Here is a 15,971-nt window from a genome sequence, read left to right on the forward strand (position 1 = left end):
TTGCTTGTCCCCTGAGTAAGCACAACTTTTCCCAGTGTAGGGAAATGCCTTCCACCACCTTGGGGGTGGGAGTGGGTACCATCCTTATTGTAAATGAGTTAAACTGAAGACAACAAAATGTACACATGCTGTCTCTATGCAAGAAACTGCAAACCTATTTTTCAAAGAAAGTACAAAGATAAACCTCAGCTCACAGAATAAATTTTCAAGAATTCCAAACGATCTCAGCACAAAGAAAATCACGAAGAACCAGTATCTAGGGGCGCCTGGATGGCTCAGTCGGTTAAGCGTCTGCCTTCAGCTCAGGTCATGATCCCAGGGTCCTGGGATGGAGTCCCGCATTGAGGTCCCTGCTCAATGGAGATCCTGCTTCTCCCTCTCCCTCTGCTGCTCCCCTAGCTTGTGCTCTCTCACTCACTCTCACGCTATCTCAAATAAATAAATAAAATCTTTTAAAAAATAAGTAAATAGGGCACCTGGGTGGCTCAGTCGGTTAAGCGTCTGCCTTCGGCTCAGGTCATGATCCCAGGGTCCTGGGATCGAGTCCCACATCGGGCTCCCTGCTCTGCGGGGAGCCTGCTTCTCCCTCTCCCACTCCCCCTGCTTGTGTTCCCTCTCTCGCTGTATCTCTCTCTGTCAAATAAATAAATAAAATCTTTAAAAAAATAAAATAAAATAAAAATAAAAAATAAGTAAATAAGTATTTAAAAAAAGGAACTGGTATCTAGGGCAGGATCTACATTAAACCCTTAAGGACAGCGCTGTCACTAATTAAGTGCTGTAGTACGTGCTGGACTCGGTTCCCAGGGCTTTGTGTTCATTAAGCCGCGTGACCCTCACAGCAACCCAAGAGGAAGGCACTATTTTTATCCTATTGAACAGGCACCCCCAGAATGTGCATTCTTAATTTTAACAGATACTCCTCAAAAATATACTGTCTCTATTAACTGCCCAGCCAAAACACTACTACCTATTTGTTCACAAGAGCAGACATCAGTGAGATGAAAAACGTCTTACAAGACATTGGGAAAATGTAAAGAAACATCTTGAAACTGTCACAAAGTGGAATCCAGGGTTTGCAGGCCTGAAGCTTACAAAATCTAGGGAGCCCTTGTAAGTAAAAGAATACAAAATTACACACATAGAATTAGGGACAGATATAAATATTAAAACCTTCAGAATTTTAAAAACTTGACAACTACTACATTTTCTTTCCAATTATGTATGTGACCTACACTTCCTTCCCTACATCTCTGAAGTTTTATATTTATCAATAATTCTGAAAAAATATACAAAACTAATCAAATGGAATTGTAAGGAACACCAAGTAGTCAAAACAATGTTGAAAAAGAAAGTTGGAAGTCTTAGTTGAAGGACTTAATCAAGACACTTCCTGATTTCAAAACTTACTACAAAGCTACAGTAAAAACAGTGTGGTACTGGCATAAAGATAGACATACAGATCAACGGAACTGAGAGTCCAGAAATAATCACCTACACTTATGGTCAACTGGTTTTCAAAAAAGATACTGAGACCATTCAGTGCTAAAAGAATAGTCTTTTCAACAAATAGTGATGGGACAACTAGAGATTAACTATCAAAGAATGAAACTGGACCCTCTCCTCACACCATGTATAAAAATTATCTCAAAATGGATCTTAGACACACTATGAGACCAAAATGGATCTTAGACACACTATGAGACCTCAGAAGGAAATAGGTACAAATCTTCACGACCTTGGATTAGGCAACAGTGTCTTAAATATGACAACAAAAGCACAAGCAACAAAAGAAAAATAAACCATAATTCATCAAAACTATCAAGTAAAAAAAAAAACACCTCACAGAATAGAAAATATTTGCAAATCATACATCTGCCACAGGATTAATATCCAGATTATTAAAGAATTTTTACTACCCACAACAAAAAAACAAATGACCAGAATGAAAAATGGGCAAAAGGTTTAAACAGGTATTTCTCCAAAGGAGATATACAAATGGCCAATAAGCACATGAAATGATGCTCAACATCATTTGTTATTAGGGCAACGCCAATCAACACCACCACGAGGCATCACCTCACAGCCAGGAGGACAGCTATAATGAACAACAAATGGAAACAAGCGTTGGCGAGCAGGGGAGAAACAGGAACCTTTGGGCACTGCTGAAGATGTTAAAATGGTGCAGCTGCTGTGGAAACCAGTTTGGTGGTTCTTCCAAAAACTAAACATAAAATCACCCCACTGATTCTACTCCTATGTATCTACCCAAGAGAAATGAACACATATGTTCAAACAAATAATTGTACACAGTGTTAAGCAGCATTATTCATACTATCCAAAAAGTAGAAACAAAATGTGGTATATCCATACAGTGGAATAAAAAATAAGAACAGTGAGTAAAATTATCATTCACAGCAAGAGCTCAAGAGATGTTTAAAGTGTTGACCTTTGATGGCAGGGCCTGAAAATGAAAGGGTGGCACCCTTCCACGGTGCTTTTTTTGTTTAATCTTACCATGTGCATATATAGTATTTTTACTTTAGAAATTCTGCAAACTTGAATAATTTAATTATTCTTACTAAAAAATAACATGTAACACACAAAGTACTAAAAACCAGTAATAGAGTATCTCCAATAAACCACATACAGACCTGGGTTCTTCAAAATACACCATTAAAAACCTGAAAACATAACCCACAAAATTGTGGGAAATTGTTCTGCAAATCATGTATCTGATAAGGGACTTGTATCCAGAATATATTAAAAATCTCTTACAATTCAACAATAAAAAGACAAACCCAGTTAAAAAATGGGCAAAGGCTTTGAGAAGACATTTCTCTAAAGAAGATACACACATGGCCAATAAACACATGAAAAGATACGCTACATCATTAACCATTAGGAAGCTCCAAAACAAAGCCACAAGGAGATACCACTTTACAGGCACCAGGATGGCTACAATCAAAAACACAAACAATTAACAAGTATCGGTCAGGATGTACAGAAATGGAGCTCTCATACCTCACTGGAGGGAATGTAAAATGCTGCAGCCACTCTGGAAAAGTTTGGTAGCTCCTCAAAATGTTAATCATAGAATTATCATGTAACCCAACAATTCCACTAAATGGAAGTGAAAAGAAACGTCCACAAAAATTCCCATGAATGCTCTAAGCAACATTGTTCACAATATCCAAAAAGTGGAAACAACCTAAATGTGTATGAATGATGAATAAACAAAACGTGTCCTGATCTATCCAAACATGGGAATGTTATCCAACAATAAAAAGGAATGGAGTACTGACACATGCTATAGCAAGGATGGACCCTGCAAATATAATGCTGAGTGAAAAAAGCCACGGAAGACCACATCTGTGATTTCTTCAAATGCAATGTCCAACACAGACAAAGCTACTGAGACAGAAAACAGATACATGGGCCCAATTTTGCGGGGAGGGGAGTGTGAGAATGCGGAGTCATGACTAAAGAAAACAGGGTTTCTTTCTGGATTGATAAAAATGTTCCAAAGTTGGATTGTGGTAACGGTAGCACAACTCTCTATATATACTAAAATCAATTGTACATTTTGAATTTTATGGTATGTGAATTATAGATCAATAAAGATTTAGAAATATATATATCTTGGGGCACCTGGCTGACTTCAGCTCAGGTCCTGATCCCGGGGTCTTCAGCTGGGAGTCTGCTTGTCCCTCTCCCACCCCCCCTCCCCTGCTAGCACTCTCTCTAGTACACACTCTCTCCCTCTCTACCTCTCTCATATAAATAAATAAAAGCTTAAATATATATATATACACACACACACTTTAATACATATTTTTATAAATATAATTCCCATCCCATAAAATGTATGAAAATATATTAAAAACATGAGAAAAGTAAATAAATAAAAATAAAAACATGAGAAAAATATATGAAAGAAACCAATCTACTAAAAACGAAAGCAAGCAGATGTCAGAAGACCAGCTGGCAGACCCCAGTGACAGTCCCCTTGGGAGATGGTGCTGGCATGGACAAGAGCAGTGTTGGTAAAGAACACAGAGGAAAGTGAAAAGATTTCAAAGACATTCAAGAAGTCTTGATAATCTGGATGTAAACTGTAAGCAAGGAGCAGGTATCAAGAATGACTTGCATGATCCACTTGCTCTATTTCTGCCAGCAGTTTTTCCAACACGGTTCACAAAGGTGATCTTTGAAGTGGGTCATAATTATGAGCAGAAGCTTGCCAGACGGGGAGAAGTCTGGTAAGGGGAAGAGAGAAGTCATTCCATTCTGGGAGGTGCATGCAAAAGCACGAACAAAAGAGCAGCAAAGGCCAAGCTTAGACACAGCGGAGGGGAGACTGGAGACTAGGCCTGCAGGCAACTGGGAGCCACTAGAAGTTTCTAACTGAACAGAGCAGTCATTCTTGGCCTTGAAAAAAGGTAACCCCAAGACAAGTGCGAACAATAAACTGGGAAGGAAAATGACCGGTGAGCAGCCAACCCATGAAGGAGAGACTCTGGTGAACCACGGCAAGGACTGCTACTCTAAAACCCCAAGCAGATCAGACAACAAAGCAAGAAATAACTGCTATAGAAACCTGGTCCTACAACTGCGCCTCCTCAACAAATTACAAATATGGAACCCAAGCAACAGATGAGTGCTAATGCATTCTGCACTTACTCACCTCCAGCAGCCTAAAGAGGCCCACAGGGTATACAGCAGTTTGGGGCTCCTCTGACCCCGCCTCTCATTTTCTTATTCCTAGCGGGCTGCTGAGACCCTCAAATTTTGGACTGGCCTCAATGGAAGCAAAAGCATCAGGGAGACTCCTTTACCTGCAGATCTCTTAACCTCATGTTTTTCTTTGCACCGCTTATTGCTGGTTCCCTAGTAAACCAAAGCATTTATAAGTTAGCCAAGCCTAAGCCGTCATTGAAAGGAAGCTGAATCAACTTTCTTAAGAAACCATGACTTCCTAATAGTGGATTTTTACATTTCAAGGTAACTGTAAACGTCTGATTTTATTGAATTGTTCTGTATGCTTTAATTTCTTCTCTTTGATCCATTTGGATCCTAACTTAAGGACTATCCAGATGTTTTGTGAAATTTTACTTGCAATTTGCATTCATTTAAGTCATAAAGACAAAAAATACAGAATATGGTGCATATTACTCACTGCACCTGCAATCTCTGTATCTAATGTACTGCAGGGACACCTAATATAACTGAAATCCCAGTAAGACTAAGCTTACCCAAAAAGGCTCTACACTCCAGTCCCAAATCTACTTTCCAGCTGAATTTCTCAATACTCTGCCTGTCATGTCACAGTGCAGCACACATGCCCTACAGTATTTCCCAAAAACACAACACCTTCAGATCCCCCCCCCCCCCTTTGACCATGCTCTGCTCTGTCTGGGGTAATAAACATTTAAATAACAAATGAAATAACTCCTCATACTCCACCAGGAGCATCCATTATGAGCTAGATACTTAGTGGGCAATTTGTATTGACATTCTCATCTAATCTTCACAGAAGCCCTACAATGTTGGTATTATTTTTCCTATTACACACACACTAAAGTTGAGGCACAGAGGCAGTTTGCCTAAGAACCCTCACTATTCCCAAATTCGACTGCCTGGTAAGGAATGCCTGGGAACCGATTTCACCTGGCCAAACCCTAACTCGACCCTCAGAATACCCCTCTCAAGTCCTCCAATCTCCCCAAATATAACTGATGGTATGTCTCTGGGGGTATTACAGCCCTTCCCTCTCACCAAGCCTTCAAAGTTGTTAGCAGAGCCTTTTTGCCAGCAGTATCTTCCTCACTGTTAGAAGATGCTTAAAGACAGCAATCGTGACTTAACTTCTTTTGTCCTTCTGCTTAACGGATGACAGGTGCTCAGTAACTACGTGTCCAAATTAAATGACCGGTCCTCTGGCAAACTGCTATTCTACCTTTCCCGACCCAAGTGGGCAAGTGAAAGGAACTGGGCTCCAAGACTAACACCTCCGGTAGGCAGTTCCCGCCTCCACAGCCCTCCCCCTTCCCCCCGAGGTATTGTATTGCCAATGCATCTGTCTCCTCCACCGCAGGTAGCTCAAGGGCAAGAGCCTTATCACCCACAAGGGTCCCCAGAGCTTAGCGCGGTACCCGGAAGACAAAAACAAGCTCAAAAAATGGTTTCAGTGAATTGGAATTCAGTCCCCCAAACTAACTTTAACTTTCTAAAATAAACAAGAGGAGAAATTGTTGCGGCTGCACTGCTTTAAGTGTGAGATTCTTCAGAATGAAGTGCATTCTCACTGCAGCTTCTGAAACTCCACCCACCCACCCCCCCAAACCCCGATATTTGAGTTGACAGAAAGCAATTCAGAACAAGCACAAAACCTGGAAGCAAATATCACACACCCGGTTTATTGACCTTGGCTCGTCTAGGGATGAGGGCGTGAGCTGCATTTCTGTCTTCGGCGCTGAGTGGGGCCACTTTTACAGGTAAGCTGCTCCAGTGTACACCTTTAGGCACCGCAAGCACCACAAGGGTGCAAGGCTGGGGTGGGGGAGGGGAGGGGTCTCGACCCGGGCCGCTCAGCGGACACTGACGTCAGCCCAGACACTTGACCTTGCGACCCTTCCCAGGACCCGCGGCTGCCAGCGCCGCGCCCCTCACCTCGGTTCTCCTCCTCCAGGTACCGCACCCGCAGCTCGTCCTCCGTCTTCACTTCAGAGCTGTAGCCCCTCCGCGGGGCCGAGCCCCCGACCGCGGGGGCCCAGGCCCGGGCCCATATCGCCGGGGTGACCCGCGGGCCCGTTAAGGAACCGGGCAGCCTCCACCCGGGGCGAAGCCGCGCACAGCAAGCGGCCACCAAGCGAGCGCGGCCGACCTGCAAGGTGCCCAAGGTCCCAGGCACCGCCGCCACCGCCGCCGCCGCCATATTGTCTGTTTACGGCGTGGGCCTGCGGCTGCTGCCCCGCCCCCGCCGCGCGCACGCTACCGCGCGCACGCCGCCAGGCACGCCCACGCCCCGCCCCCGGAGCCGCCCTCTGGCACCGGGCCCCGCCCCAGACCCCGCCCCTCGCCGCCTCGCCCCGCCCAGGCCCTGTGACGGGGTGTTCCCGTGGCCACTTGCCCCGGCCTCCCCTGCCTGGCGCGCGGGTTAGAGACTCGTCCAGCAGAGGCAGGTGGAAGTAGCTTTCCCAGGCTGTGGAATGGTTTAGGGGAATATGTTCTATAAGAACCCCCCGCTCTTCCTAGGATACGCACTGGGGTCCTATGTTAGCTGCAAAGGTGAGCTGACATGTTTGGCCTCACGTTTGACTGTCTGGGTAGCAGCTCAGCGCGGGGCTCCCGTTTATCCATGCATCTAAGAGCCACAAGTTATCCGCTACACGTGTCTGTGAACGTGCGCAGTGCTTGCTGTGCGGAGTTCAGGAAGGGGGTGAGAACAGCCATTGCAGCAGCGGGCCTCAGCCCACCGCCTCAAGCAGGTGCAGTGGCCTTCCCCGAGTCCAGAGTCCTGGTAAGGCACCCTCTTCTTGACAGAATGGGCTCAGCCAAACCCTATGCTGAGGTGGCATTGAGAGCATATGGCTCTTCCCTCAGCCACAAACGCAGAATGTCAACTTAGTGGATAGGTGTTCATCAAAGCAGTCTAAAATGTTCTATCTAGTTTTTATCAAATCTCAGCCGACAAAAGGTGTGCTTAGGAATCCTGTTTGAAAAGTATGCTGCTTTGAGCATACTCCCACTGCCACGCAAATTTCTGCTGTACATCCACCACATTTTTGGATCCTAAGCAAAACTTTCTTCAATATTATACCCTCAGCTCTGTCCAAAGTGGAAAGAAAAAGCCAGTTGGGTCCCGTGAGTGCGTCTGTTGTGGGAATGTTGTTGAGGGCACTTTTATTCGGTCTTCTGTAAAGAGCCACTTGTGAAATTTCTCCTGAAGTTTAGGCTAAGGAAAAACTTTGCTTCCCCTTTTCTGACACTCATGTTCACTTTGATGCTGGGAAACTCAAGAATTTTGGTCATAGCTCAACTGTTGCAATTATTGCAACTAATTATTGTTCACTTTTATTAGTTGCTAATTGTTTTGCTATCTTTATGTTGGCTCATCAACAGATTATAAATTTAAATACGGGAGTTCCAGAACACCTGACACAGTGTTATTTAAAATAATACAACTTTATACAAACTTCCGGTTGTAAAATCAATAAATCATAAGAAGTACAGCACAGGGAAGACAGTCAATAACGTAGTAACATTGTATAGCTACAGATAGTAACTACACTTATTGTGGTGAGCTTTCGTGATTCATATAATTACCAAATAACTATGCTTTATACCTGAAACTAGTATAACATTTCCTAAAAGATAAAAATTTTTTGAATTGAGTGCTGTGACTCTTAATAAAATATCATTAAAGAAAGAAGCAAGTAGATAAGAAATACTGTTTGGTTGCTTTGAAGAGCTATGTAACCCATCTTGTGCCACAGTAATTGAATCCAGTTATAGGGATAATCTACAAGGTTTTATTGTAGAGCCAGGAATGTGATACAACTAAATGGCCACAACCTCATAGCACAGGGAATATAGTTAATGGCACTGTAATAGGGTTATGTGGTGACAGACAGTAGCTACACTTGTGGTAGGCAGGGCATAAGGTATAGAGAAGGTGAATCATCATGTTGCACAGCTGAAACTAATGTAACATTGTGTGTCAACTATACTCAAAAAAATTTTTAAATGAAATGGACATGATGTAAGTTTGAAAATACATTCAACTGTTTATTAAAACTTCTAAACTACCAATAGTACACATTCTATACTAAGTTTTTAATAGGGTCAGAAGAGAGATGTTCAGAAATTTGTTCAGGGACCATCAAAAAAAACAAAGAATGTCAGAAAAATACAAATTATTTGTAAAGTGCCAAAGTTTCATATTTTAACAAAATGAAAAAGGTAAGCAAAAAATAATGCAACCTCAGAAAATACTTGTGATTGATTAGGAAAACTGCAGAAAAACAATCATAGATTGTTTGGTTATATTAGAAATCCGATTAAGAAGGACAGCCCATGGTTTTGATGGGACGGAGCCTGATGGGAAAATGCAAGATAGAGACACTAGTTCCTTCCTTAATAATTTTACTTACTGTAAGACAGTCATGAGGATATCCCAGGCTATGAAATTGATTCTTAAAAGTTAATGCAGATCGCAAATATCGCCATGACCATTACATGTCAGGTCAGACAGATGTGGCTTTGGATCCCAGCTTGATAATTGCTTCACTTTGAGACAGCCACGAGTTATATAAATACTCCATGCTTCCATTTCTCCATTTGCAAGGGAACTAGTACGATATCTGTTTCACCTCACAAATTCTTTGGCCTCAGTTTCTTCATCCAGAAAATGGGAGGGATTGTGCCCATTGTGTAGGTTGATGAAATAAGCATATAAGGCACTTGGCACCAGGAAATGAGAACCAAATAGATAATATTAGCTACCACTTATCAACTTCCTTCTTAATTCATTTCAGACATTTAGATACGGTATTTTATTTAATGTCCAGACAACTTTGAAGTTGGTATTATTATCCCCATTTTGCAGATGAGAGCACTGAGATTAAGTTACTTATCAAACCCTGCAGCTAGTACATCGTGAAGCTGGAATTTGAACTTTGGTATATCTGACTCCAGTCCCCATATTTGTAATCACTGTCATGCACAGCCTCTCCATAATGTTAAGGTGTCCCATAAAATTTAATTCCCTTTTGTTCCTTTCTACTTTTCAGTAGAAGATGTATGCCAGGAGGAGAGTGTGAGCCAGGAACATTGAGTATCAGTTTGGGAGAGGAAGGTAGGGCTGATGTTTGGGGATATTCTATTACTATTACTACCATCTGTCTATAGGATTGGGACCTTTGCCTCCAGCCAGCTCTCAGCTAACACTCTTTTTGATTTGCCACACCCCTGTCATTTGTCTAATGCTTAACTTCCATATAGTATTAAGGGTGTGCAATACAGGATGGCCAACCCTGAGCTGCTAGAACACAGGCAGCCTTGAATGGGAGAAGCCATCCCTCCGAGAACATGGCTCTGTTGCACAAAACATGCAGGAGAACATAGGTGTCCCGGGTAAAATAAAACGCTTGCCAGCACCTTACCAACCACAAGTGGAGAGACAAAGCTAATTTAGCAAATGCTGTGTGACGAATAAAACAGAACTCTTGTCTGGACTTTTCTGAAAATGGGAGTATATTCTTAAAACTATCTTGCCTGAAACAATCTACGAGAAAGTAGCATATTAGCATAAAGCTGGGCCCCTGTATCTGAGACACCCATGAACGTGATGGGTTAGACGAGAGAGAATGTTAACAGTCCAGGCCTATAAGATGGCTCGGCTATCTTCAACACGGGGCATCCCTCTCTGGGTCTAAAGTGGCTGCTCCCTACCACCAGCAGGACGGAGAAGGGTAGTCCCCAGCTCTAGAATGGGCACCCGTCCCTTCTGCTTCCCTTGGGCCACACGAGGCAGCAAAGTGGGCCTAAAAATGCATTCTTGTGCAAGGCAACATATACCCAGCTACCATTCTCTTACTCCATACAGTGGTAGTAATTACAGATAGTCAGGAGCACAATCTGCTGCAGACTCTTTTGATTTTTTACTTTTAAACCAGAAGTTTCATAAATCCCGAGAGAAAGATTCACAGCCCTAAAATGTGACAGGTTTCACAAGAAACAACTGGAACTGCAAACTGAAGACGTTTGTCAACATGAGCTACCTGGAAATAATTGCTGTTGTATCTTCGGAATCGAAGAGACAGTATAAAAGATAAGCATAAGACATTGTGTGCACAACCACAACCATGTTAAATCTGTGACGATCTACAATACAGTGACACACAGAGATGCTTGTCATCTACATGTCCTACAATATAAAACTATGAGAAACTATTTCAAAATGATGTGTGCTCATAGATAATAAGAAAGTGACACAAAAACATATATATATAATTGTCTTCAATGTGAGATCTTTGTGTAATTTTAATCTAGAGCTCTTTAAGTATTACATAGGCATTTTGAGTATCTATTACTCTAAGGCACAAAAAATAGTCACAGTACATTTCAAGGGGGGTGCAAAGTTTTACTCAAGCTTTAGTCCCAAAATAAAAATCAAAACAACAGCCCCTCTCAATTTCTTTGGGTCTCTTTTTAATGTTTTTAAATAGTCTTCTTTTCAAGTGTTCTCTAAGTCTCCAGAGCGGATTTCCTCTCCGGAAACTCTCCCTTTCCCACCTAACCTGAATACTCACCTCAGAGTGGGAGGAATTGAATGGCAAACCCAAAAAACCCCATGTCCGGAGTCTTGGAGGGTTCCAATAAGCCTCACCCAAGGACATTGTCCCCTCAGAGAAGGTATGACAGGAGACCCTCTGAAGAGGCCTCTTGACTGGATACTGCACTCCACACCCTGCCGAGATTTTGTAGGTTCTATTTATAAGTACTGACCATGACCACATGTGCCTGTGAGCTCCCTCTGCCTACAAGGCAAAATGATAAGTGTTGCACAAGCAGAGAAACTGAGGCTTTAAATTACTGAGAGTTACATAGCTATACGTTGCAGAGCAAAGAATCAAACACTCGACTCTAGAATCTGAGTTATTAATTATTGCCTTGTATTGTCTGCTTTTCTCGGGTGATCGTCAGGGCTCTGCCCTACCCATTGCCACCCCCACTCCCCGCTGTGGGGAACTTGACCACTCTCCTCTGTTATCCTCTCATTTGGAAACTTCACCTCCTGCATTAGATCCTCTGTGGTCATGATTTCCCTGATATTGCCTCTTCCTCCTGCCAACCACATAGTTGCCAATTGTGTATGCACTCATACACACAAACATACAGGCACACATACTCTAGGCTCTGAAGATACATGCCACCATTGTCTAGGGGGATGGGAGGGATGATAGGTAGAGGATATATAGCTTCATTTGGGGTGATGGAGATGTCCTAAAATCAACTACTGATGTTTGCATACCTCTGAGAATATACTAAAAACCATTGAATTGTATATTTTAAATGGATGAATTGTATGCTATGTGCAATTATATTTCAATAAAAAGAGGAGGTGGATTAGGGCTTCTAGAAGATATGGCTGGTTCTTTTTTTTTTTTTAAGATTTTATTTATTTATTTGAGAGAGAGAGAATGAGAGAGAGCGAGTACATGAGAGGGGGGAGGGTCAGAGGGAGAAGCAGACCCCCTGCCGAGCAGGGAGCCCAATGTGGGACTCGATCCAGGGACTCCAGGATCATGACCTGAGCCTAAGGCAGTCGCCTAACCAACTGAGCCACCCAGGTGCCCGATATGGCTGGTTCTTTATCTGAGACAGAGAAAACACAAGGCAAGTCCAGACTATCTTGTGCCAGAACACAATGAGGTGCTCAAAGACTGGCAGAGGTGAGAAAGACACGGATTGAAGGAGATCTCTCTGGCCAAATCTGGGACAAGGGGGGCATCAATAGGAATAATGCCAGTAATGGATACTAACATTTAGAATTTTGTTTTTAAGTCAGTGAACAATTAAGTGAATGTCTGGCTGATGATGGAGGCCAGTTTTTCCCTGTTGGAGTGGGAGAATACAGATAAGCCAGCCAGGGGAGGTGCTGGGATTACCGGTGTGATAAGAGAATAGCATTGGAGACATCCATATGAACTCATGTTTAGTTTAGTATGGATGCAGATGATTACATATAGAAATATTTAGATATGTGCATATACATTGTTTAGTATATACATATATACATCCTTGCTCTCAGCTGAGGTGATCCGGATTCAATGGTAGTGCAGTAGCAATGAGCACACTTAGTGCCCAGATCTTGGTTTCTAAAACCATTCTTCAGTAAAAGTGCTCCTTGGAGAAACAGCTGATTTTAGGACTCGGACATTATAGAAAATATATGGGATGAGCCAGAAGGATATTGTAGAATCAGAAAGTAAGAAAGTGCTAAAAGGGGGGCGGAGCAAGATGGCGGAGGAGTAGGAGACCTGGATTTCGTCTGGTCTCAGGAATTCAGCTGGATAGGGATCAAACCGTTCTGAATACCTACGAACTCAACAGGAGATCGAAGAAAAGAAGAACAACAACTCTCTGAACAGAAAAGCGACCACTTTCTGGAAGGTAGGACGTGTGGAGAAGGGAATCCGAGGCGATATTCGGGAGGATGGATGGCGGGGGAGGGGCCTCCGTCAGCCACTTCTGGCAACTGATAAGGCCACGGAGCACAGAATCGGAACATTTAGAAGTCTGCTCCGCCGAGGGACGTCACTCTGGTGGCTAAGCGGGGGGTGGAACCCTCCGGGACAGTGTGGTCTCAGGACCCTCAGGGTCACAGAAAGACCGGGGGTGCCTGAGTGTGGCGGAGATCCTAGGTATCGGAGCAGGGAAGCCGGCTGCAGAGGCGGAGCCCAGACACGGGCTCTCAGCTCGGGGTGGCCATAAACCGTGATCCGCGGCACAGTCGGGCCCCTGCTCCTCCAGCAGGGACCCAACAAGCGGCAGATCCGGGGAGACTCACCTTCCTCCCCCGGGAGAAGCTGCACGGGAGTGCACCACAGGGATCTGCTGGGTTTGGAGACTCCACCCGGGGTCGGGTGCCAGAGCTAGAAACCTGCGGTCACAGGCTGGGGGAGCACAGAGTGCAGCAGGGGACCGGGGAGACGGGAGTGACTGACGGCTTTTCTCTGGGGGCTCACTGAGGAATGGGGCCCCAAGTTCTCGGCTCCTCCGCGGCGGAGATTGGGAGGCCGCCATTTTCACTCTCCACCTCCAAAGCTGTAAGGAAAGCTCGCAAGGAACAAAAGCCCCGGAGAGCAAACCCGAGCAGATTACTTAGCCAGGAGGGGGCAAGGGCGGGGCAATTCCACCTCTGGCAAAGACATTTGGAAACCACGGCAACAGGCCCCTCCCCAGAAGATCAGCAAGAACAGCCAGCCAAGACCAAGTTTACCAATCAATGAGAACGGCAGAACTCCAGTGCTAGGGGAATACTGCACATAGAATTCATGGCTTTTTTACCATGATTCCTTAGTCTTTCAAAGTTAATTTTTTTTTAACTGTCTTTTTTTCTTTTTTTTTTTCTTTTTCCCTTTTTCAACCAACATCTTATCAATCCCTTTTTTAAAAAAAAAAACATTTTTATTTTTCATTTTTAGAGTCATATTCTATCCCTTCATAGTAGTTACCCGTATTTTTGGCTTATATATATAAGTTGTTCTCTATTTAAAATTTTGAGATAGTTTTTTCTAACAGAACAAAATATACCCTAAATTTCTAGTATATGGTGTTTTCTATTCCCCTGCCTGATCACATCCTCTCCCTTTTTTTTTCTTTTTTCTTTTTTTAAATCCTCTTCTTTCTTTTTTCGAACAACTTCTTATCAATTCCTTTTATAAAATTTTTTATAATTTCCATCTTTACAGTCATATTCCATCCCTTCATCATATCAACCCTTATTTTTGTACATATATAAGTTTTTCTTTCTTTAAAATTTTGGGAGGCACTTTCTTCTAAAAGACCAAAATACACCCCAAATCGAGTGTGTGGCACTGATCTATATACCAGCCTGATCATATTTGATCACATTCTGGTTTTTTGTTGTTGTTGTTGTTTTGTTTTGTTTGTTTTTGTTTTTATCTTTATCTTTTTCTTTTTCTTTTTTTTCTTTTTCTTTTTTCTCTCTTTCCCTTTCTTTTCTCACTGCTTCAGGTCTTTTCTGATTTGTTTAGAGTATATTTTCTGGGACGTTGTTACTTTGCTAGCATTTTGTTCTCTCATTAATCTATTCTCCTCTGCACAAAATGACAAGACGGAAAAAATCACCTCAACAAAAAGAACAAGAGGTAGTACCGACTGCCAGGGACCTACTCAATACGGACATTAGTACAATGTCAGATCTAGAGTTCAGAATCATCACTTTAAAGATACTAGCTGGGCTTGAAAAAAATATGGAAGTTATTAGAGAAACCCTTTCTGGAGAAGTAAAAGAACTAAAATCCAACCAAGTAGAAATCAAAAAGGCTATTAATGAGGTGCAATCAAAAATGGGGGCGCTAACTGCTAGAATAAATGAGGCAGAAGAGAGAATCAGTAATATAGAAGATGAAATGATGGAAAATAAAGAAGCTGAGAAAAAGAGAGATAAACAACTACTGGATCACGAGGGCAGAATTCGAGAGATAAGCGATACCATAAGACGAAACAACATTAGAATAATTGGGATCCCAGAAGAAGAAGAAAGAGAGAGAGGGGCAGAAGGTATAATGGAGCAAATTATAGCAGAGAACTTCCCTAATTTGGGGAAGGAAACAGGCATGAAAATCCAGGAAGCACAGAGAACCCCTCTCAAAATCAATAAAAATAGGTCAACACCCCGACATCTAATAGTAAAACTTACGAGTCTCATAGACAAAGAGAAAATCCTGAAAGCAGCTCGGGAGAAGAGATATGTAACCTACAAGGGTAGAAACATTAGATTGGCAACAGACCTATCCACAGAGACCTGGCAGGCCAGAAAGGACTGGCAGGATATATTCAGAGCACTAAACGAGAAAAATATGCAGCCAAGAATACTATATCCAGCTAGGCTGTCATTGAAAATTGAAGGAGAGATAAAAAGCTTCCAGGACAAACAAAAACTAAAGGAATTTGCAAACACAAAACCAGCCCTACAGGAAATCTTGAAAGGAGTCCTCTAAGCAAAGAGAGACCCCAAAAGCAACATAGACCAGAAAGGAACACAGACAATATACGGTAACAGTCACCTTACAGGCAATACAATGGCACTAAATTCCTATCTTTCAATAGTTACCCTGAATGTAAATGGGCTCAATGCCCCAATCAAAAGACACAGGCTATCAGACTGGATTAAAAAACAAGACCCATCGATATGCTGTCTGCAAGAGACTCATTTT

General features: G+C 42.7%; 1 protein-coding gene across 2 annotated transcripts in view; it reads right to left on the minus strand.

Moving 5' to 3' along the window:
- Positions 1 to 6,972, minus strand: part of AUH (AU RNA binding methylglutaconyl-CoA hydratase) — a 179,898-nt gene extending 172,926 nt beyond the window's left edge. For both annotated transcript variants that reach the window (XM_044920591.1, XM_044920592.1), the window contains exon 1: positions 6,673 to 6,972. In XM_044920591.1, the coding sequence (XP_044776526.1) occupies positions 6,673 to 6,937 (265 nt within the window). In that variant the 5' untranslated portion in view covers positions 6,938 to 6,972. The remainder of the gene's footprint in view (positions 1 to 6,672) is intronic.
- Positions 6,973 to 15,971: the final 8,999 nt, after the last annotated feature.

Source organism: Neomonachus schauinslandi, chromosome 13 (genome assembly GCF_002201575.2).
Source record: "Neomonachus schauinslandi chromosome 13, ASM220157v2, whole genome shotgun sequence".
NCBI lineage: Eukaryota > Metazoa > Chordata > Mammalia > Carnivora > Phocidae > Neomonachus > Neomonachus schauinslandi.